Source organism: Aotus nancymaae, unplaced genomic scaffold (assembly GCF_030222135.1).
Source record: "Aotus nancymaae isolate 86718 unplaced genomic scaffold, 86718_ANA_hifiasm-v0.15.2.pri h1tg000008l, whole genome shotgun sequence".
NCBI classification, from domain to species: domain Eukaryota; kingdom Metazoa; phylum Chordata; class Mammalia; order Primates; family Aotidae; genus Aotus; species Aotus nancymaae.
In genome coordinates, this window is record NW_026988419.1 from 42,689,783 (window position 1) to 42,712,336 (window position 22,554).

At 40.6% G+C, this 22,554-nt stretch overlaps 2 protein-coding genes across 6 annotated transcripts in view; one reads left to right on the forward strand and one right to left on the reverse strand.

Annotated features, from left to right (window-relative positions):
• NEMP2 (nuclear envelope integral membrane protein 2) overlaps nt 1–19,458 on the forward strand; it is an 81,017-nt gene extending 61,559 nt beyond the window's left edge. Inside the window, exon 8 of the mRNA XM_012464137.2 lies at nt 15,909–19,458. Coding sequence (XP_012319560.2) covers nt 15,909–15,945 — 37 coding nt within the window. The 3' untranslated portion in view covers nt 15,946–19,458. The remainder of the gene's footprint in view (nt 1–15,908) is intronic.
• Nucleotides 1–22,554, reverse strand: part of MFSD6 (major facilitator superfamily domain containing 6) — a 97,897-nt gene that overhangs the window by 34,255 nt on the left and 41,088 nt on the right. For all 5 annotated transcript variants that reach the window (XM_064373235.1, XM_064373233.1, XM_021672016.2 and 2 more), the window contains exon 3: nt 1,998–2,095. In XM_064373235.1, the coding sequence (XP_064229305.1) occupies nt 1,998–2,095 (98 nt within the window). The remainder of the gene's footprint in view (nt 1–1,997; nt 2,096–22,554) is intronic.

Genomic DNA, 22,554 nt, shown 5'->3' on the forward strand with positions numbered 1-22,554 from the left:
TCGCACACAGCCCTTCCCCCATGCTGGAATGCCTACTCCCTTTAGGCCACCTGGTAGATTCCTATTTGCCCTTCAGAATCCGGCTTATGTGATTTCCTTAGGGAATTTTTGAATACAATCTTCATTTTCCCACTCCCTGCTTCACAAAGTTAATTATTCCCTCCACCAGGCTCCTTATCTGTTACCTAGCACATTTTTCCATGGTTCCATCTAACACACTGTATAGTTATTATGTTTGCACATCTGGCTTCCAGAACAGATGGTAAGACCTTGAGGCCTGAGTTAATATATGTATATATTTTATTTCATTCTTAGCACCCAGCACGCTGCCTGGCTCTTAGTCGCCATTTAATACATCTTTGATATATTAAGAGAAAAAATGAGTTTTCAAATTCACACAGCATTTGTTTTTTCCTCTTATAAAATTATTCTGTTGTTCTTTCACCATTTCATGGATGTTCTCTTTTCTTTAGTCACTTATGCAAACTGTCCTTTTTCACCTAATTGATTTTAAACTAAAAGGAGAAAAAAGTTATATGTATATATTATTACAATATATAGTGATTTCTTTTCTGTAGGTATACAAATCTTTATTTATAGAGTCTGTATACTGTAGCATATCAATAAAGCAAGCAGATAAGCCAAGTCAGGATAGAACAGGAACCAGAGGTGGGAAACCCTAAGAACTGTGTTGCATATATTACCTTGTTATTGAATCATTCTTACCTGAAGTTCCTGTTAATGGTTTGTTATTCTTAAATGACACAAAGCTGAGATGTGTGTCTCATCTCAAGACCCTTCCAGAGTTCTAATTATTTGAAACAATAATTAATTATACGACCAGGTTTCCATTTTCTATGTATTTGTAAACAGAATCTCCTTTCACCAGCTATACCATTGCATCAAATCTGAGAAAAGCCTCTTAAAGTGTATATATACTTGAATTTTATAATTATAATGTGAATACAAATTATATCTCCTTTCAATTAGGATAAGTTCTTTTTTCATTGCCATGATGGAATTTGATGAATGAGCTGGCATTTTGTACATTCTGTTTAGATGTATAATTTTGCATCTTTCATCTCAAAAGATTGAAATTTTCAATGTTTCATCATGACAAGAAATTAATTATGTTGATTGTACCACATGTGTCTCCTTAGGGTAAGGGAAAATAATAATGGCAATCTATAAAGCTAATGAAATTGTATATAATCACAGACTGTTTAGTGCAATTAATGATTTAGTAGCCTGGGCTGTCACTCAACTCCAGCAATCTTGACCTGAACCTTTATTTTAATCATGATGCCAATCACTACATGGTTTAGCCAAACTGCTCACAGGGCTTTTCAGGATGTAGTTGGTAACATGGCAATCAGCTTTGACTAGTAATCCATTTATCAGCACTCTTCAGCTACATAACGAGAGCCTTCTAGAAACTTTTTCAGTTGAGTCTTGATGGGAAACAGTACACTGAAGCAAAGAGAAGAACTCAAGGCAGGACATTTAAGCAGAGATTTTTAAAAGTTTGTGGGAAAATAATGGTGTTAGTATAAAGCTTTATTATAAGTCACCAGATGTGATAAAAATAACTGAAGAGATAATTATGACAACAATCTTTTTTCAATAAATATAGTTAACCTACAAAACTAAAAAACACCAAAAACTTTAAAAGGTAAATTTTTTTTATATTTTAAAACCACCCTTGAATGTCCATGTTTAACAGTTGTGCACAGGAATTTATTCTTGAGTTCCTCTTCCTTTGTTTAACCACAAGAGTGGGGTCAAGTCCAGCTTTGTTTGGCTCAACACAGAGCAGCACTCAGGTAATTGAGGAACTATCCCTTCTGACGTCATCTCTTCCTTAACAACCACTTCAAAATCACATGAAATAGTAGGCCTGCCCTTCCTTTACAGAATCAGATGCTGAAGGCCACTGGGATTTTAGCCATAGCTCAGGGTAGACAGAGAAATAATTTTAATCCCAGCTTTTAACTTACCTTGAAGAACTTCCATGGGGAGAACAGTCCAGGCATTCTCCAGGTAGGAAATATAAATATAGCGAGCTGTATTGCAAGCCAGGCCAATGTACAGAACCCTAAAAAAAAAAAACAAAAAAAAAAAAACAAAGGAAAATAAGCTGAGGCCCTAATATAAAATCTAATATGAAATACAAAACATGCAAATATTACCTACCTTTTTCTTCCCCAAACCACCCATCATCCAGCAGACTTCAAGGTTAAGAGTGGAAAACTAAAGGACAATTACATTTAAGCATGAATTTAGGAATAAGAAGATTGCTTCTAACATATCTGCTGCTCAGCCTTTCCAAAATGTTAATATAAAAGCAAACATCACCCTTCCTGAAACTTAATTCGTAGCAGAGATGATGCTTTTTTAAGATAGTCTGGGCACACTGCCAACTGTAATGACATTACTGGCTTCCTTCCAGGTGGCTGCAGGAGAAATATGCCTGGGATTATAGCCACTTCACTACAATGGGGGAAGGAAGGATAAAAAGAGAATATGTAAATATGAATGTGGCCTTGCTCACAATACCCAATATACCAAGCAGTTTCACAAGGCGACTCTCAAGGTCATTGAAAACTATAATTCATTGATTACTATAAACTATTTGGAAATCGAATAGTTTCTCCTATCAGTTCAATGGATACCTGTTCATCATTTTTTAAAAAAAATCCATGGCTATCATATGCTTGCAAAACTAATAAATATACATCAACCTCTAGTGTTCTCTCACCCCCAACCATTACTACTGCCAAAAGTATGCATAGAAACAAAATAAGCAAAGGCCTAAAGTGGTACACCCAAGCATAAGGTTTCAATCTCTCTCGTTCTGAACTGGATGGGCTGGTTTGGAAGCAAAGAGTAGCTCCTTCCCTGCACAAAACACACCCTAATGGTAGGGATTTATCTTTCTCTCTTGTTTTCTATTTTCTGCTAATTTTCCTAACCTTAATGCTCTTTTTGTTTTCTGAATCCAATCTGATGAAAAGTAAAAGGTAAAAGAAATAAATCAACATGAAAATCAGTGGTATTTTCCTAATCTTGCTTTTTATGTTAAAAATTATTCCTGATTGAGTTTGTTGGCTCATGCCTGTAATCCGAGCACCCTGGGAGGCCGAGGCAGGAGGATCACTTAAGTCCAAGAGTTCAAGACTAGCCTAGGCAACATAGTGAGACCCTGTCTCTACCAAGAAAAAAAAAATTAGCCAGGCTTGGTGGTGCACACCTACAGTCCCAACTACTTGGGAGGCTGAGGTAGGAGGATTGCTTGAGCCTGGGAGGTCTAGGCTGCCTTGAGCCATAATCCCACCACTGTACTCCAGCCTGAAAAACAGCAAGACCCTGTCTCAAAAACAAAACAAAATTTATTCCTATAAACACTGTTCCCTTTTTCCCAACATTGAATCAAGGAAGGGAAATGCTCTCAGACACCCAGATGTTACTAATCTCGAATATGGAAAAGAAAGATGAAAAAAAACAGAAAAAAAGAAAAAAAAGAAAATGTTGAAGAGTGAGGATGAAATAGGCAATGATTATTAGAGGGATTTAGCAGATTCCCAATGAATTATTACAAAAAGGCTGGGTCATCTTGTTCTATGGACATTATGTTCTTTGTACTTGTGTTTTTTGAGGACAAAAGTACGTTTCAATCTGTTCTAATGAAAATTTTATTGAACAAACTTGCTATAGATTCATCAATTTCCCTCTGCTAGGGAAACAAAAGCCACAGGAAATTAAAATGCAAAATAGACTACAGGAACACAAAGGATACACAAACCTGTTCTTCCTTTTACAAATTCTAAGCCAGCTGTGTAGATGGCCTCTCTTTAGACTAACTCAGGGATCAGCAAAAATTTTTCTATAAAGGACAACATAGAAAATTGTTTAGGCTTCACAAGCCACATGGTCTCTCTTACGACTCCTCAGCTCTGCTGCCGTAGCATGAAAGCAGTCACAGGCAATATGTAAATGAATGAGCATGGCCCTGTTCCAATGAGAGATGAATTATGAACACTGAAATGCAAATTTCATAAAATAATTTTCATGTGTCACAAAATCTTATTCTTCTTGTGAATTTTTTTTCAACCATTAAAAAAATGTAGAAACTATTATTTTTAGTTCATGGTTCATATAAAAACAGGCAGCAAGCCAGATTTGGTAAGTGGGCCATTGCTTGCCCACTGACCTGGCCTCACTCCTCAATTCTTTTTCTTGAGACAGAGTCTCGCTCTGTCGCCCAGGCTGGAGTGCAGTGGCACGATCTCGGCTCACTACAACCTCTGCCTCCCAGGTTCAAGCAATTCTCCTGCCTTAGCCTCCTGAGAAGGTGGGACTACAGGCACATGCTGCCATGCCGGCCTAATTTTTGTATTTTTAGTAAAGATCGGGTTTCGCCATGTTGGCCTGGCTGGTCTTAAACTCCCGACTTTAGGTAATCTGCCCACCTCGGCCTCCCAAAATGCTGGAATTACAGGCATGAGCCAGCTCCTTAACTCTTAACCTTGATTGGACATCAGATTTACTCTGGTAACTGTTTACAACTACAGATGCTGAGGCCCACACCTATCTCAATAAAGATCTCTATAGTTGAAACCCAGGCATTTTGAAAGTTCTCCAAGTTGTTCTCTTACTGAGCTAGGGTAGAGAACCACTGGTCTAACTCATTCCAAGCTGTCCCCAGTAATACTGACCTATAATCATAAAACAATTTTGGTAATCCACTTTGCTAGTGTTCACAAATCGCCTATCCTGAAGCTATCTTTTGAGCCCACCTCTCAATCAGGGTTGCCATGACAACTGTAATTCAATCCAGGCCATAGTCCAAAACTCCTGGCTTAACATAACCCAGAGTCAATCCATCCAGTTTAGGAGTTAGATTGTGCTTTGCCTTCAAACTTCTCCCCAGGTGGAATTCAGTCACTAGAGTAACCGGTGCACAACTTCTGGGACCCTTAGGTCTCATATTGCCACCCATGAGCTGAGTGGCTATGAATTTGATATAGCCTTCACTTCTTTTCCACATTTCTACTTTCACAATTGATAGCCCTTTGGAACCAAACAGCTGCCCTAAAGAAGAAAACACAAAAGAAGAAGTATCCAAGTCAAAGTTACTTCATCTCTGTGAGCCTCAGTTTCCTCATATATCAAGTAGGGATAAAAACATGTATTCTATAGGTTTGTTGTGAAAACAAGAACACAATGACTCGCCCAAAATAAGCACTCAATAAATGGTAGCATCATCATCATCATCATCTTAAAGACAGGTATCCAAGTAAGTACTCTTTTGTTTCTGACAAAACTTTTATCCCAGAATTCCAAAAGACAGGTGCATTTGCATTCCTTCCTCACCAGCCACTTTGGGGAAGCCAGTGGCTTCAGGAAATCAGCAAGGGTAAAACTGTGAGCAGAAAGAAAGGCAGCATTTGGACCTATGAAAAGGCAAAGGAGTATACATGTATTTACTGAGTAGTCACTGAAAAGTACTTCAGTATCAGAACGGGATGAACTGCCACAGTATGCACTGTTATGGCTGAACCCTATGTTCCCCAGTTCATGTGCTGACTTCCTAAGTTCTTAACCCCCAATATCTCAAAATATGATAGAAGAAGTAATTAGTTAAAATGAAGTCATATGGGTAGGTCCTAATCCAATGTAACTGGTGTTTTTACAAGAAGAGGTGAGAACACAAACAGGCACAAGGCAAGAAGTAAAAACTCTGGAAGAAAACCTAAGCCAAAGAGAAGAGGCCCTCAGAAGTAACCAACCCTGCTGACAATTACTCTTGGACTTTTTACCTCCAGAACTGTGAAGAAATAAACTTCTGCTTTATCTTGGCTCACTGCAACCTCCACCTCCCAGATTCAAGTAATTCTCCTGCCTCAGCCCCCTGAGTAGCTGGGATTATAGGTGCAGGCTACCATGCCTGACTAATTTTTGTATTTTTAGTAGAGACAGGGTTTCACCATGCTGGCCTAGCTGGTCTTGAACTCCTGATCTAAAGTCTTCCATCTGCCTCAGCTTCCCACAGTGCTGGGATTACAGGCATGAGTCACTGCGCCTGGCCATAAACTTCTGTGTTTTGAGCCACCAAGACTGTGGTACTTTGTCATGGTAACCCAAGCAAATGAATACATTCACTCTCAAAGTTAAGGATTTGCTAATATAAAGGAATTTTTACTGGATATTTTACTGGATCATTTTCTAGACAATCAAATTCATCCTTATGCTGAATATGAGCACAAGTTCAGGGTCCTAGAATTTTCCTGGGCACTGATTTCTGGAAATACAAAACACTGAAAAAAAATGTCTCTCCACGAGATACAGATACCTACTGAACACCTATAATGATAAAACTCAAAAACAACATGACTGTCCTATTTCAGAACAGGAAGTCAATAGTAATAAAAGTAGGCAAGAAACAAAGGCAATTTTAGAACAGGTAGTGAAGGCAACGTGAAGTTATCTATAAAGAGGAACACAACTGATAAGAAGCAAATGATTCAGCAGAAAACACCACACCGTGGAAAACACAAATCACCTGCCAGACATTTTTATCCTGTATTTAAGCAAAGTACAAGAGTAGGAGGAAAAAATTCCTATGGATTCTAATTTCTTATACAAGCATAATTCACAGTATTAGCAGTCTAAGCTGATTTGTGGTTATCTTGTAATAAAACTGGTACTGTTTTCAAGAGTATTCAAGATATAGATACGATGAGTTATGAGTCATTCTATAATTCCTAACAGTGTAGTTAGTTGTGAAACCCTACTTTTCTAAACTGAACCAACTATAATATGGCTAAACCCCCACTGCCCCCCAGGAGCCACTAAAAACCACAGTGAACGTAAATTTTGCTCAATAAACATTTATTGAGATGCCACTATGTACCATCTATTGAGAGGGGGATAAAAATGAAGAGGAAATCTACCTTGCCTTCAAGGGACTTATAGCCTAGTGGGGGAGACAAACACATAAATAAATAAGTTAAATGTAATCCACTAAGAGACATCCAAAGAGTGCAATGGGACCACACAGGAGAGACCCTTACTAACCCTGGGGGTTCAGGCCACTTGGGTTAGAAGTGGTTGGCCAAAGAGGGCAGAAAGAGCATCACAGGCAGAGGAAACAAAGTGAACAAGGGTTCACCATAGAATCTCAAGCATCTGTGGCCAGAGAGGGTGACTGAAAGACACAAGAAGGAATATAGTCTAAGGATTTTTGAAGAAGTGAAATTTTCCAGTCCAGATACAGTCTGGATATTGTTCCAGAAACAACACAGGGTGTGAGCAGCAAAGAAAGAGCTAAGTGGAGTTATCCTACGATCCTCAGATCTGAGAGGCAAAAGAGCGACACCACCAGAGAACCCATATTCACCTAATGACTGATGGCAGCAAGCATTTTGCAAAGCCTCTGGCAGAGAAGCAAAACTTCCCAAAATAATTATAATAATACACTAGATACAAATGAAAAACCCCAGATGAAGATTGTTTTTTATCAAAGTTGGGCATTTGCAGATAGACTGAAAATTGTCTGCAATCTGTGTTGCAAGCCCTCACACAAAGATGCACACACCAATGCATACAAGGTTGCTAAAGGCCACGGTGGGAGATGAAGACAGACTAGCAACAAACCCAGATTCAAAAAGCAATGTTTCAAACAGATCACAGACCACTTGGGCAATGTCCTCAGCTACACCTGGCTGGAATTTTTAGTAGATTTCCTAATGAAAAGAACGGGTTGTTATACCAGATCCTTGGAGCACAGTCTACAGTCTGCCTCACATATGAATTGGATTAGGTTTTCTGTATGTTAGACAGTATATGGTGCACCCTTAGGTGGGTTCCATCATTCTCAGAATATTTTTTTTTTTTTTGAGACAGGGTCTTGCTCTGTCACCCAGGCTGGAGCACAGTAGCGTCATCACAGCTAACTGAAGCCTTGACCACCAGAAACTAAGTGATCCTCCCTCCTCAACCCCTCAAGTAGCTGGGACTACAGATGTGTACTGTCACGCCAAGCTAACTTTTGAATTTTAGTAGACACAAAGTCTCACTATGTTGCCCAGCTGGTCATGAACTCCTGGGCTCAAGCAATCCTATCTCAGCCTCCCAAAGTTGCTGGGATTATATGCATGAGCCATTCACCTAGCCCCAGATTATCCTTTTATGGTCTATATAAACTTAACTCTTAAAAAAATTCAGAATTGTTACAGATGTCTTCCTAGAGTAGACAGAGTGGGCAGATATCAGCTGCTGATTAGAGTCTAGACTCCTGTGCTCAGCACAAGCACTTGATGTGCCCTCTTCCCCAAAAATGAAGCTTATTTCTACATAATCATTGATTCACATTGATGACCTGAGTAAGATAATGTTCTCTATTGTCAGTTTAAGAGAGCAGGAAAATATATATTCAAACTCTTTAGAAAATAATTAAAACATAGGGCCTTGAAATAATTAAGTTTTAGTCTAGAAAATGTGTTTTATCATAACTGTCCCCCTTCTCCCAGCTATCTTCCATGATATACTGTGGATATCCTGCCAGGATTTCTGTGTCCCTGACTAGCACAATAGGGTTTTGCTGTAACTGCCTGGAATCTCTTATCCTCTCTCCCCCTTTTTGTCCTCTCCATGGCATCTCCTGCCATCTTGTGTCCCACTCCAGGACTGGCTGGTTTGGAAGAATCATAGCTGGCATTCTTTGGGATTCCCTTTGACCTGAGTTACATCATGGTACACTCCTCTAATGCTAGAATGGTGGCAAAAGTGGCCAGAGAGGAGAGGAGGGGAGATATGGCCACAGAATCAGTGACCTGAGCAACAGGCAGGAGCTGCCACAGCTCATGTTCAGACCAAGCGCTTACCTAGAAGTAGCCGGGCTGACAGTGTCTCTCTCCCTTTTTCCAAGATAGGACTAGGGGAACTGGTACCTCTGATTTTGAGAGTCCCACTGTTGAAAGGGATCATCCCTTCCAAGAAGCCTCCCAAGATGTCTCCAGTTGTAACTGGTCCTCCTATCCCCCTCCTGCCGCCGTTATTCTGATACACTCTGTTTCCATTAGAGGACTCATCACAGTCTGTTGCACACCGAAGACTGAGTCCCTGGGAGTCTATGTCTTCTTCCTCTTTGTACTAAAAAAGAGCCTGCCTTGCTCTGGTGCTCCATGAATCTATAATATACTTTAATATAATCTTATGTAAACTGATAAAATATGAGGGCAAAAGGAAGCATTATTCTCATGAAAATAGTATTTCTCAACAAGCTACTATCATTCTAGATGGTGCAGTTCTTCATTGTGTGGAATCCACCATTTACTGCAGGATATTTAAAATCCCTGACCCTTGGGTGCTAAATGCCAGTATCTGAAACACTAATAATTGCTCCTATGTACATTTCTAAATGGCCCCTGTTGAGAACCATGAGGTATATCTCTTAAAACATCTGTTCCCATTTCTTCATAAAATGTCTGTGTGTGTATTCAATATGAAATTAATATCCATATTCGCATTATATTAATACAAAAACAAATGAAGAAGGAGACAGACAGCAAATCATGAACAACAATTATCTTGGAAATCTGCAATGACAGGGCCCTTCATTGCCTAAGGAGTATATTTCTGTAGATTTTGAGTTTGTATAGTGAGTTATGTACTTTTTAATTATTATATAACAATAAAGATTTACATGGTGGGGGGAAAAAATCTGTCAAATTAGGCAGGAAAAGCCAATCTTTAAATTTTTTAATTATTTCTGTTCTCAGATTGTTTTGAAAGTATCTTAAGGTTCATGTCCCACACTAAAAAAAATAAAATAAAACTGGTTGAAATCATAGATTGTAGATGCTACAATTTTAAATGATTGTAGATGCTGCAGTTTAAATGTATCCCCTCCAAAATTCATATGTTGAAACTTATTCACCAATGTGATAGTATGAAGGCGGTGATTAAGTCATGAGAGTGGAGCCCTCATGAGTGGGACTAATGAGCTTGTAAAAGAGGTGTGAGGGAGCTGTTTCCCCCTTTGCCCTTCTGCCTTCTGCCATGAGAGAACACAAGTTTCAAGGTGCTATCCGAGAGGCAGAGAATGAGGCCTTTACCAGCCACTGAACCTGCCAACACTTTGATCTTGCACTTTCCAGCCTCCAGAACTGTTTGTCACTTAGAGCAAGGTAAAAGACATTGCAGAATGGTAAGTATTGTAATATTTATGTCAGAAAAATGAGGTGACACATACAGGTACACACTTATATGTGAACAGAATATCTCTAAAAGGATACAACACTAGAATCTCATATAAGGTATGGTCTTTAAGGAGGGGAACTGGGGGACTGCCCAAGGGGTGAGAGACTTTACTAGATACCTTTTGAATTTTTTTTCCAAGTGCATGTCTACTTTCTTAAAGAATGAACAGACATCAGTTACGGTATTTCGTGCAGTATAAACAGACACATTAAATGATGTGTGATGTTTGACCCATGGTCCTCAACCTGAAGGGATCACTGTCCAGGTTTCTATTTTGGCTCCAAAACCATACAACATTCTAGCTAAGTTAATATTTAAATGATTCCCTTCTTTGGAAGCTGTTTGAACTATAAACCATATAGTTGTCTAAACAGTTAAGAAAGGCACAGGAAATAATTGGTGTTGCCATAATTTATTTCTTTCTGGACAAAGAAAATGGTGTTCTGTGTCAGACTTAGCAAGAGTCCTTGTTTGCTTCAAAAGCTGCATGGATCATCAGAAAGTCTATGTAACACCGTGGGAACCTCATATAATGCCAGGTTATTGCATCAAAATTGCTGACATAAAGAAGGTTCTATTATAAAACATCTTTCCTTGTCACCTGTCTGGCACAACACTGCCTAGAGCTCTGTCCTCCCACTCACAAGAATGACAAATGGACTCACCAGGCCACCATCCCCACCCATCTCTGTGTCTTGATATTCTTCAGCTCTTACCCAGCTCCATCTCATGCCTGGTCCATTCCCTTTAATATGTGATTACCACATCACGTGCCTCTCCTCATAACACTTATCTTGGTTGTAACAGTGCACCTACAACCTGACTGCATTCTCCATGCAGGGTGAGAACTTTCCTATTATGCTGGCTCAGTTTTATCCCCAGTGCTTGACACATACCAGACACTCGGTAAATAGTCCCAAACTGAAGAGAAAATATGAATACTTCAAATAGAATATCAATTAACAAATACTTAATACTCTGTGCTAAGTGCAAGGGATATTCACTGTGCACATATTATATATGTGGTACGTGTGTGTGTGTGTAAGATATCTGATTATGGTATAGAAATAAGTGATGAGTATGTGAAAGAATGAATGGACTTACAAAAGAGGCCTAGAAATAGATTTAAAAAACAGATATCTATATTTGGCAACATTTTGACTAATGTTAATGGGCTATGGTTGAAAATAAATATTTTCACTTATGTGGACAAGCAATAAATAGCTCAATGAGTAGATGATTAGAGTTTGTTTATTTGGAGCATCCTGAAACACTGTGCAATGGAACTTCAGCACATGTGCTGAGCAGATAAAGGGGTTCTGCTCACCACAGGCCTGTCTCACCAGAAGAGTAAGAGCTAGGATACAAGCCACAAAGCTCAGAGTCAGTGGTATTCCCATAGCATAGCTGAAGGGACCGCCAAAGAGATCCTGGGAGCCACCAAGCTTCTATCAGCCAGCAGGTATGGTGGGCCACTGACCCATCCTTATAGAACAGAGCATAAGAATCGCACTGCATGTCAGAAGAGTGAATTAAAAATAGTATTTAGCTGTGTATGTTTTCTGCAGCTACTAAGACTTCCTTCTATTGTTTCTGCCAGAAAAAGAAAAGATAAAAGTAGTTTGGGTCTGAGTCTCTACTGGTCTGAAATCATTTTGTTGCATTCAGATTTTTCCTCTCTAAAATGACTGATAAGCTAAGAGTATAACTGTGGTCATTATCAATCAGCAACTCAGGTGCTGTGACCAAGTTTACATCTCTCCATTGGTATTTTAGTTTATTTGGTTTATTCTTAAATTGTGTGTATCTCCAGGTAGAAAACTAAGGATGTTTAAAACAAAACAGAACCTTGATTAATGGAACCCAACAACTTGGAGGACACAATATGCTGTTTTGTTGTTATATTGTCTGTTTAGTCAAATGACTGTACACACACACATACACACACACCATAATTTTGTTTAAAAATTTCCCAGGATATGGCCTAAGGTATACATATGATACAAACACTGCAATTTCCTGAGAAGAATCACTGACACTTGGCATAGCAGTTAATTTTAAAAAGGCCTCAAGGGTTTTAGTTGACTCTAAGCTAAATTTGAGGAAACTGAACAAGTTCATCAAAACTCAGGCTGAAGGAATGTCATGACCAAATCAAAAGCAGATACTAATCCTGTTGTTCCTGACTGTGGCCAGACACAGAAGAATGGGTATAGTTAAGGGCATCACATTTTAAGAGATCACTGACGAAAACAGAAAGAGAAAGGAGCCAGAATAGGGATGGGGGGAAAAAGGAGAATGTCCTGGATAGGATGTTCTGGGAGAAACCCCTGAAGGAGATGGACAAGCAAAGCTGCAGGTGAGACATTCAAGGATGGGAAGGGCTTTTCCACTGAAGAGGGGGTGGGCCCACTCTCTACACCCAAAGTCAGACATGGGAGCAGTCGGTACAACAGATGTTGTTTTACCTGCTAAGCAGAAACTAGGGAAACTCTCTGTTCTCAGCTGGACTTGATCCTTAAGCCGCCTGGGACCTACAGCACAGACCTGAGTAAGCCTGCCCAAAAGGAGACAGAGCTAATAGAGGGAGAGATGCAGGTTCTGACCCCGTTGTCTGAGACCTACTTAAAGCTACACCTTCAGCCATTTGCTGGATGTTTCAATTAGGCAATTCTTAAGACAATTTACTTAAGCTACTTTGGGTAAGGTTTTTTGCCACTTCCACTAAAGAGTCTCAAGTGACCTCTGCTGCCTTTGGAGGTAGCAAGTTCCATATCTCTAAAAGTGGCCAAGCAAAGGCTAATAACCATCTGTCGAGCACTTGGGGGAAGGGAATCTAAAACTAGGGTGAAGCTAGGCCTACAGGACTGTATTAGTTTGCTAAGGCTGCCATAACAAATAACACAGACTGAGTGGCTTCAACAACAAAAATTTATTTTCTCATAGTCCTGGGAGCCAAAAGTCCACAATCAAGGTATCGGCAGTGCTGGTTTCTCCAGGGCCCCTCTCCTTGGCTTGCAGGCACATCATCCTCTCCCTGTGATGACCCATCCTATCTTCCCTTGTGCCTTTCTGTGGCCCCAGTCTCCTCTTCTCACAAGGACACTGGTCATAATGGATGAGGGCCGACCCTAATGAGCTGATTTTAATTTCATGACTTTGTTAAAGACCCTAACTTTAAATACAGTCACACTCTGAGGTACTGTGGATTAGGACCTCAGTGCATGAATCTTGGGGGGGCCACAATTCAGCCCATTAAAATGCCCTTTGAGGTCACTTACAACTCCAATATCAAGCAAACTTTAGTAAAGAATGCCAGTACTATTTTCCAGAGCCATTTCCTCCCTTGATGGGCAGCAGAGTATGTAATGCCGCTGGCAGCCTCCCCAGGCCTCGATGGTCAGAGTGAGGCTGTATCCTTAGAAGAGGTCTTCACATTTTGTACAACCTAATCTGACCATATTTACTCATTTACTTTATCTAATGAATTGCTATTTGCTTTTCCAGTGGTTTAGGTCAAATGTGAAGCTTTTACAAACAGTGCAAATGAATCTGGTTTTACAATGGGCAGCACGGTGGGGCATATGCTGCATGCTGGCTGAGGTGGTGGCATCCAGGACACAGATATGGGCGAGGGGGACTTGCTCAGGAGTGGTCGTAACTGCTTTGGCTATAATATGGGATTTTGAAAAGATTAAACAAGCATGTAAAGAAAAACTGCAAAACACTGTGCAAATATGTAAGCTACCATTAGATTAAATGCAAATATTTCAGTGAGAGCAGCCACATCTTTTACAAGTTCTGCCTGAGCCTCTACATGCAGAAGTTCTGAGATTTAGAGTCCCAACTTCCCTTCACATCAGTTGGCTCCAAGGAAATAAAATTCTCTATGTAGATCCCAGCAACGCTATCATAAATCACACCCCCTATCACTGGCTAGATGATCTGTTTGAATGGCTTTGTGCACGTTTTTGACTTGTCAGAAAAAACCACTCAAAGTCTGAGTCTTGGAAGATAGGGAGTAGACAGGAAGGAGTGGGGTCTGATGTGTGGTTTTTCACATACTAAAACAAGCCACAGAAGAAAGGTAGATCATGAGAGTCAGAACTGAAAAGAGCCACAGCATCCAGCTCTCTCCTTTCGTAGAGACAAGGAAGGAGAGGGCCAGATGGGTGGACTGGGGACACAAAGTTGGTTAGCCAGCGGAAGGTCAAGGTCCCCATTCCCCTGTGCAACCGTGCTCTCTCAGTAGGTAATAGCAGTGTGCTATTTTCCACACTCCAAGCTCCCTATGTGAAATCAAAGCTAGACACGGGCTTGAGGAAACACCTCTGGATTGGACCACAAGAAACAGACTGGCAGTGTTAGTGTAGTTAGACTTCTGAACTCAGCTGTGTGCTTGGATTAAGGAATTTGGATGAATGTTTATGTTGGCATCAGAAGATGGTTGACATTTTAAACTTGATGAGTCACTGGGAAGACTGGGGTAAAAGAGGAAAGTAGAAAAGCAAATGCCACTCAACAGCTGTCCAATATCCTGGATCACAGGAGAAAAGCTTACCCAGAAGCAACATTCTGTGTTATGAGAAGAAATGTGATAAAAGGTCATTTTTGCTGAGGCAGCCACAGAAACTGCAGGTATCGATACTGAGGCAGGACAAGGGGTGAGCCAGGGTTTCCAGTTCTTACCTGCAGCTGGTCATGAGCTGCATCAAGCAGGTAGACTTTGAAACCAAATAATCAGAAGTGGATGCTTGCCTTGTGGGGTGGGGCACCATACACAGGATTTCAAAGGAGAGGTGTGTGAACAGACCACAGAGAGAATGGCAGGGACAGGGCTGTCCAGAGTCTTCCTCTTGGACTCGGGCTGTGCCATCAGCCCCGCAGGTGCCTAGAGCAGCCAGGGAAGTTCCCGGAGCAGGTCTCATCCCATCGGGGGTTGAAAGTATCCTTGATCTTTTCCATTCCTCGAGCTCTGATGTGGCTCCATAGAACCCACTGTGAAGAGTCTCAGCCAAGCCGGAGGCCGCTCTGGCTTTAGGGTCATCCCCCTCTCTGTCATTCCTGAGCATTCATTAGCACTCAGACTTAAGTCAATGCAGTTTCCATTCACAATGCTAAACACTTTCTCTGTCTGAAGTGAAATTTAAGTCATGGATTTTTCAAGTAAGGAAAAAAGTAGAGTAGGCTGGGTGCAGTGCTGCCATAACAAATGTAATCCAACACTTTGGAAGGCTGAGGTGGGTAGATCACCTAAGGTCAGGAGTTCGAGACCAGCCTGACCAATACAGTGTTACCCTGTCTTTACTAAAAACATAAAAATTAGCTGGACATGGTGGCACATGCCTGTATCCCAGCTACATGAGAGGCTGACACAAGAGAATTTCTTGAACACAGGAAGCAGAGCTTGCAGCAAGCCAAGATCATGCCAATGCACTCCAGCCTGGGTGACAGAGTGAGACTTATGTCTCGAAAAAAAAGAAAAAGAAAAAGTAAATACGATGACAATAAACTCTTTCCTACCTCAAACCTGTTAACTTGAATTTTTATGACTAGAACTTTTGTTCTATCCTGTTTTTAAATGAGGAACTGTAACTGATACAGTTTATTCCAACCACTCCTGTCCTTTCTTTTGTGACATTAAGGAAAAAAGAGCGCTTCATTGAGCAGATGGCCAAATAGGAACAGTTCTGGAGTGCAGTTCCCAGTGAGAATGCAGAGGGTGAGTGATCACTGCATTTCTAAACAAGTTTTTACTGCCCACAGACCAGGAGATTCCCAGGCGGAAAAGCGCCACAAGTTTCCAGCACAGCTGTTTTAGCCGGCACAGCAGGTCTTCGCACAAAAACTCACACAAATCTGGGCGGCCGTTTCAACTGGTGCCTGGAACACCTGGGAGACAGAGTCACCCATTCAACTGAAAAAAGGGGGGCTGAAACAGGGAGCCAGGTGATCTGGCTTGGTGGGTGCCACCCCCACAAAGACCAGCAATCTGAAACGGTCTGGATTGAGAGTTTCACAGCAAGCAGAGCTGGACCCAGGACGGTCCAGCTCTGGGGGGGGGAAGGGCGTCCACCACTACTGAGGCAGTCCGCCACCACCGAGGCAGTCCGTCACCACCGAGGCAGTCCGCCACTACCGAGGCAGTCCACCATTACTGAGACAGTTCTAACTATACCTCTATAAACATAATCTCAAAGAAGTTCACACAGCAGCTCGGCAGAGCCCATGGCAACTCAGCAACACCTCTGCTGGCAGACTGTGACTAGGTTACCTCCTTGCCAGGCAGAGCATCTCTACAAAAAGGCAGCAGGACATCAGGAACTTATAAATAAAGCCCCACCTTTCCAGGACAGAGCACCTGAGAAAAAAAGGTGGTTATGAGTTCCGCTGCAGCAGACTTAAACGTACCTGCCCAGGAGCTCTGAACGGAACAACGGAGCTCACAGCTCAGCACTTGAGCTTCTATAAGGGACAGACTGTCTCCTCAAGCAGCTCCCCAACCCCCGTATATCCAAAGAGACACCTCATAAAGGAGAGCTCAGGCTGACATCTGGCAGATATCCTTCTGGGACAAAGATAACAGAAGAAGAAACTGGCAGCAACTCTTACTGTTCTGAAGCCGATGCAGGTGATCCCCAGGCAAGCAGGGTCTGGAGTGGACCTCCAGCAGTCCTGCAGCAGAGGGGCCTGACAGTTAGAAGGAAAACTAAAAAACAGAAAGAAATAACTTCATCATCAACAAAAAGGACGTCCACTCAGAGACCCCATCTGAAAGTCACCAATTACAAAGACCACAGGTAGATAAATCCACTAAGATGGGAAGAAATCAGTGCAAAAAGGATGAAAACACCCAAAACCAGAATGCAAAGGGATCACAACTCCTCACCAGCAAGAGAACAAAACTGGATGGAGAATGAGTCTGATGAATTGACAGAAACAGGCTTCAGACAGCAGGTAGTAACAAACTTCTCTGAGCTAAAAGAACATGTTCTAACCCAATGCAAAGAAACTAAGAACCTTGAAAAAAGATTTGATGAAATGCTAACAAGAATAAACAGCTTAGAGGAGAATATAAATGAATTGATGGAGCTGAAAAACACAACACAAGAATTTCACAAAGCATACACAAGTTTCAATAGCCAATTCGACCAAGCAGAAGAAAGGATATCAGAGATTGAAGATCAACTCAATGAAATAAAATGAGAAGGCAAGATTAGAGAAAAAAGAGTAGAAAGAAATGAACAAAGCCTCCAAGAAATATGGGATTATGTGAAAAGACCTAATCTACATTTGATAGGTGGACCTGAATGTGACAGAGAGAATGAATCCAAGCTGGAAAACACTCTTCAGTATATTATCCAGGAGAAATTCCCCAACCTAGCAAGGCAGGCCAATATTCAGGTCCAGGAAATACAGAGAACACCACAAAGATATTCCTCAAGAAGAGCAACCCCAAGGCACATAATCGTCAGATTCACCAGGGTTGAAATGAAGGAAAAAATGCTAAGGGCAGCAAGAGAGAAAGGTAGGGTTACCCAAAAAGGGAAGCCCACCAGACTCACAGCGGATCTCTCAGCAGAAACCCTGCAAGCCAGAAGAGAGTGGGGGCCAATATTCAACATCCTTAAAGAAAGAACTTTCAACCTAGAATTTCATATCCAGCCAAACTAAGCTTCATAAGTGAAGGACAAATCAAATCCTTTACAAACAAGAAATTGCCCAGAGATTTCATCACCACCTGGCCTGCCTTACAAGAGCTCCTGAAAGAAGCACTAAATATAGAAAGGAACAACCAGTACTAGCCACTACAAAAACATACAAGTGGTAAAGAGCATTGACACTATGAAGAAACTGCATCAACTAATGGGCAAAACAACCAGCTAGCATCAAAATGGCAGGATCAAATTCACATATAACAATATTAACCTTAAATGTAAATGGGCTAAATGCCCAATCAAAAGACACAGACTGCAAATTGGATAAAGTCAAAACCCATCGGTGTGCTATATCCAGGAGACCCATCTCAAGTGCAAGGACACACATAGGCTCAAAATAAAGCGATGGAGGAAGATTTACCAAGCAAATGGAGAGAAAAAAAAGCAGGAGTTGCAATCCTAGTCTCTGATAAAACAAACTTTAAACCAACAAAGATCAAAAGAGACAAAGAAGGGCATTACATAATGGTAAAAGGATCAATGCAACAAGAAGAGCTAACGATCCTAAATATATATGCACCCAATACAGGAGCACCCAGATACAGATCTAGACCAAGCAAACCTAATAGACATTTACAGAACTCTCCACCCCAAATCCACAGAATATACATTCTTCTCAGCACCACAGTCCCTTATCTACTCTAAAATTGACCACATAATTGGAAGTAAATCACTCCTCAGGAAATGCAAAAGAATGGAAATCATAACAAACAGTCTCTCAGACCACAGTGCAATCAAATTAGAACTGAGGGTTACGAAAGTACCAAACAGTCTCTCAGACCACAGTGCAATCAAATTTGAACGAGGGTTATGAAAGTAACTCAGAACCACACAACTTCATGGAAACTGAACAACTGGCTCTTGAATGTTGACTGGATAAACAATGAAATGAAGGCAGAAATAAAGATGTTCTTCGAAACCATCGAGAATGAAGACACAACATACCAGAATCTCTGGGACACATTTAAAGCAGTGTCAGGAGGAAAATGTATAGCAATAAATGCCCAGATGAGAAGCAAGGAAAGATCTAAAATGGACCTATGCAACAACCCTGCATGTTCTGCACATGTACCCCAGAACCTAAAGTGCAATAAAATATATTTTAAAAATTAAAAAAAAAAGAAGAAAGAAGGTCTGTTCCCGCAATCTCTGAGACCTCCCCACAATGCCCCTTGCACTGTGCCCACACTCCATACTACCATTCTATAATGTTCTCCAATTTTTTAAGCATTTTCCCCATTAGTATCTCATTTATTTCTGCCAATAATCTTCTGAAATGGGAAGGATAAAGGTTATTATTAATCCTGTTTCACAGTTGAGGAAATCAGGGACCTGAAAGGTTCACCAAGTTGTCAGGGTCATGCAGCTCAAAAAAACTACAGAAGCGAAATTTAGCCAGGTCTTCCATTGTCAAATCGTATGCCCTTCCCATGGCCAGCAGAGCCTCCCTCAGCCAGGTCAGAAACCATTCAGGGAAATTTAGAAGGTGCTTTCTTTCACATACATAAAAAGTAGTGATAATTTAACCTTAAAATCTTGTTTCACAAAGATGTTGTAATATTCTATCTGTATTTGAAACATATTAGAATTCTAATAAAATTAAATGAATAGAACTATGAATAACTTAATTAATAGTAATAATAGTAATGAAAGTCATAGTAATTAATAGAACTTGATAAATAGTAATAAAATAGCAATGATACTAGTCTCTATCTACTTTGATGATACCAATATTAGTGTCTACACTAATACAAAAGAGCATGGGGTTATAGACCAGAGAACCTAGGCTAAAGTCTTCAACTCCACCACTCAGGAGGGACTTTGGGCAAATAGCAAATCTGTTCCTTTTCAGGCTTGCATGGTGATCTGTTTAACTAATGCACATGCTACCAGGAACGCATATACATACAGAAAAATACAAGTTTGCCATTGCTGGACTCACTCCTACCATCACCCCACTATGTTAGGGCATAGGTCCCTATTCTAGTGTCTTCTGACTCTTAGAATCTTTGGGGATCCCAGCCCTCTATACCCGCCTCAGGCTCTCCTTGCTCTATTAGACACATGTATTAATTTGCTCAGGCTGCCATGACAGTATGTCATAAACTGGTGGGTCAAGCAATAGACATTTATTTCTCATAGTTCTGGAGATGGAAATCTGAGAATAGGATAGCAGCATGTCTGGGTTCTGGTGAGGGGTCTCTTCCTGGCTTGCAGATGACCACCTTCTCACAGTATCCTCATATGGTGAAAGGAGGTAGGCAGAGGGGAAGAGAGAGGGGTAAAGAAAAAGAGAGAGAGAGATCACGCACAAGCAAGCTCTCTAGCATGTATTCTTATGAGGGCACAAATCCCATTATGGGGCCCCACTCTCATGAGCTCTAAACTTCATGACCTCCCAAAGGCCCCATCTCTAAACAGCATCACATTGGGGGTCAGGACTTGAATAAAGTAAGTGGGGGACACCATTTGGTCCACAGAAACATGCTTCTCATCTCTATCTTTAACACCTGCACTATCTAACACAATTGGGAACCTCCCCAGGGGCTCCATGAACCGTGGCTGCAGGCTCTCAGGTACTCCATCCCAGGACCATAAGGAGTTAACTTGATCTTTCCACCAATGGAGGGTATCAGGCTCTCATTAAGCCATCGTAAAATAAATGTAATAAAGCAACTGTTTTCTAAGATTACTGTCACATAAAAATAGTTGTGAAAAGTGTAAATTCTAGGCCTACAATAATTTTATTGGTGACCTGGAAATTAAAGACTGATTTAGTCTAATAAGGAAACTGAACATAAAAAATTTCCCTATAAAAGATACAAGAATCTTCTCTGTTACATATATTCCAGTTACCAATAGCATTTCTGAGGTAAGGCAATATAGAACAATGGCACTCTCTGACACGTATAATAATAATTGATTTGCTTGCTGGTCAAGTCTTGGTTTGTTTAACTTTCTCAGTTTACATTGCACTTATCAGATAAGCCCAAGGCACAAACAATAACACCTAAGTCATTAGGCTATTTGGGGCAGCATATTCTCTTCCACTCTGTGCTTCTCTAGTCCTACGGAAATGCCCAAAGGGAAAATGGAGGGTCTAGGATAAAAGCCCTTGAGTTTTCAGTGAGTAATATCAAAAGAACATCAGTGATATGTTCACCAACACTTCAGGTTCTGACATTAGGATGTAATTTTCATGCCCATGTTGGAAGCACTGAATTTGTCTCTTCCCAACAGTCCTGCTATATGGCACTGCTTCCAGAAGTAAGATTGATAATGACATGTTCCTTCTTTGAAAAAGATTTCCCAAAATGGATTGACCATGTGAAAATCAGAAAGGGGAATAGAGAGGAGGAAGAAGGTAGTCACAGAAAACATCACATCATGGGATGGAGCTGTTCTCTACATGCCAATGTTTTCCAAAAGACATCTCTAAGCTTCATCCTTTCTCTAAGATCTGGGCTTATTAATGCAACTTTCCAATGCGAATCTTCCCCATCTCATAGAAATTCCACATGTTCTAAACTCCAGGATCCTCTTCCCCTACCCAGAGTCCATACCTCTCTTCCTGGGTTCTTCTCCTTGGTGAATGGCACCAGTACTCATCTGGTACCTAATTTATAAAACAACTCCTCTCCTTCATTCCAACTACTCAAGGTCCTGCTTAGAAGAACTCTTGCTTTTATTCATTTTATCTCCACTCCCAATGCCATAGGCACATAACACGTCTGTAGCATCTGACATTTTCTTTTCTGTTTTACTGTCTTTCACCTCCAACAGAACATGAGCTCCATGTGAGAGGGATCTGTCTGGCCTATTCAACACTGCATCTCTAGAATAGTCACTGATCATTTAATAAAGTCTTCTTTAAAGAAATACTGAATGAACACAATAGTTAATTGTGGATTAATTCTTTCTAAATGATATATGGTCATCATTAGAAACATTAGTTTTTGCCACTTATGTTCAATACCAATTAGTTTAATCACATTATTCTCATCCTAACACTGCTAAGAGGAGCTAACCCTGAAGGAATAAGAGTTTCACTGGAGGTAAAAAGAATAATTTGGGGGAGTACGGGGACTTTGGAGGGATAGAGATCTCACCAGGAAGAGACACAGGAGGGTGGCTGGAACCACTGAAAAAGTAGTACCAGACATTGGTCATCCAAAGCAGAAATGAGGAGGACGAAGAGGTGAGACTGGGTTGCATAAAGGAACAAAATAGTTGCTAATCTAACCCTGTGCCTATGAAGGTATAAGTTAGCAGCTGAGAATATGGTTTTGCAATTTAAATCCTATGTTTATTATTTACCGGCTGTGTTGTCATGGGAAACTTAATCACTCTACAGTTCTCATCTCTAAAATGGACATAACAATGCCTAACTCACAAGACAGTTAAAGATTAAATAAGGGCTTATAGAAAAAGCATATAGCACCATACTTTTGTAAGTATTTTATATGTAACAAGCACTCAAATGGTAGCATAACTACTAATTTTTACAATGCTATCCCATAATTATAATTTTTGTTAAGATTCTTTTTGAATTTTGTTAGAATTTTTTATTTGA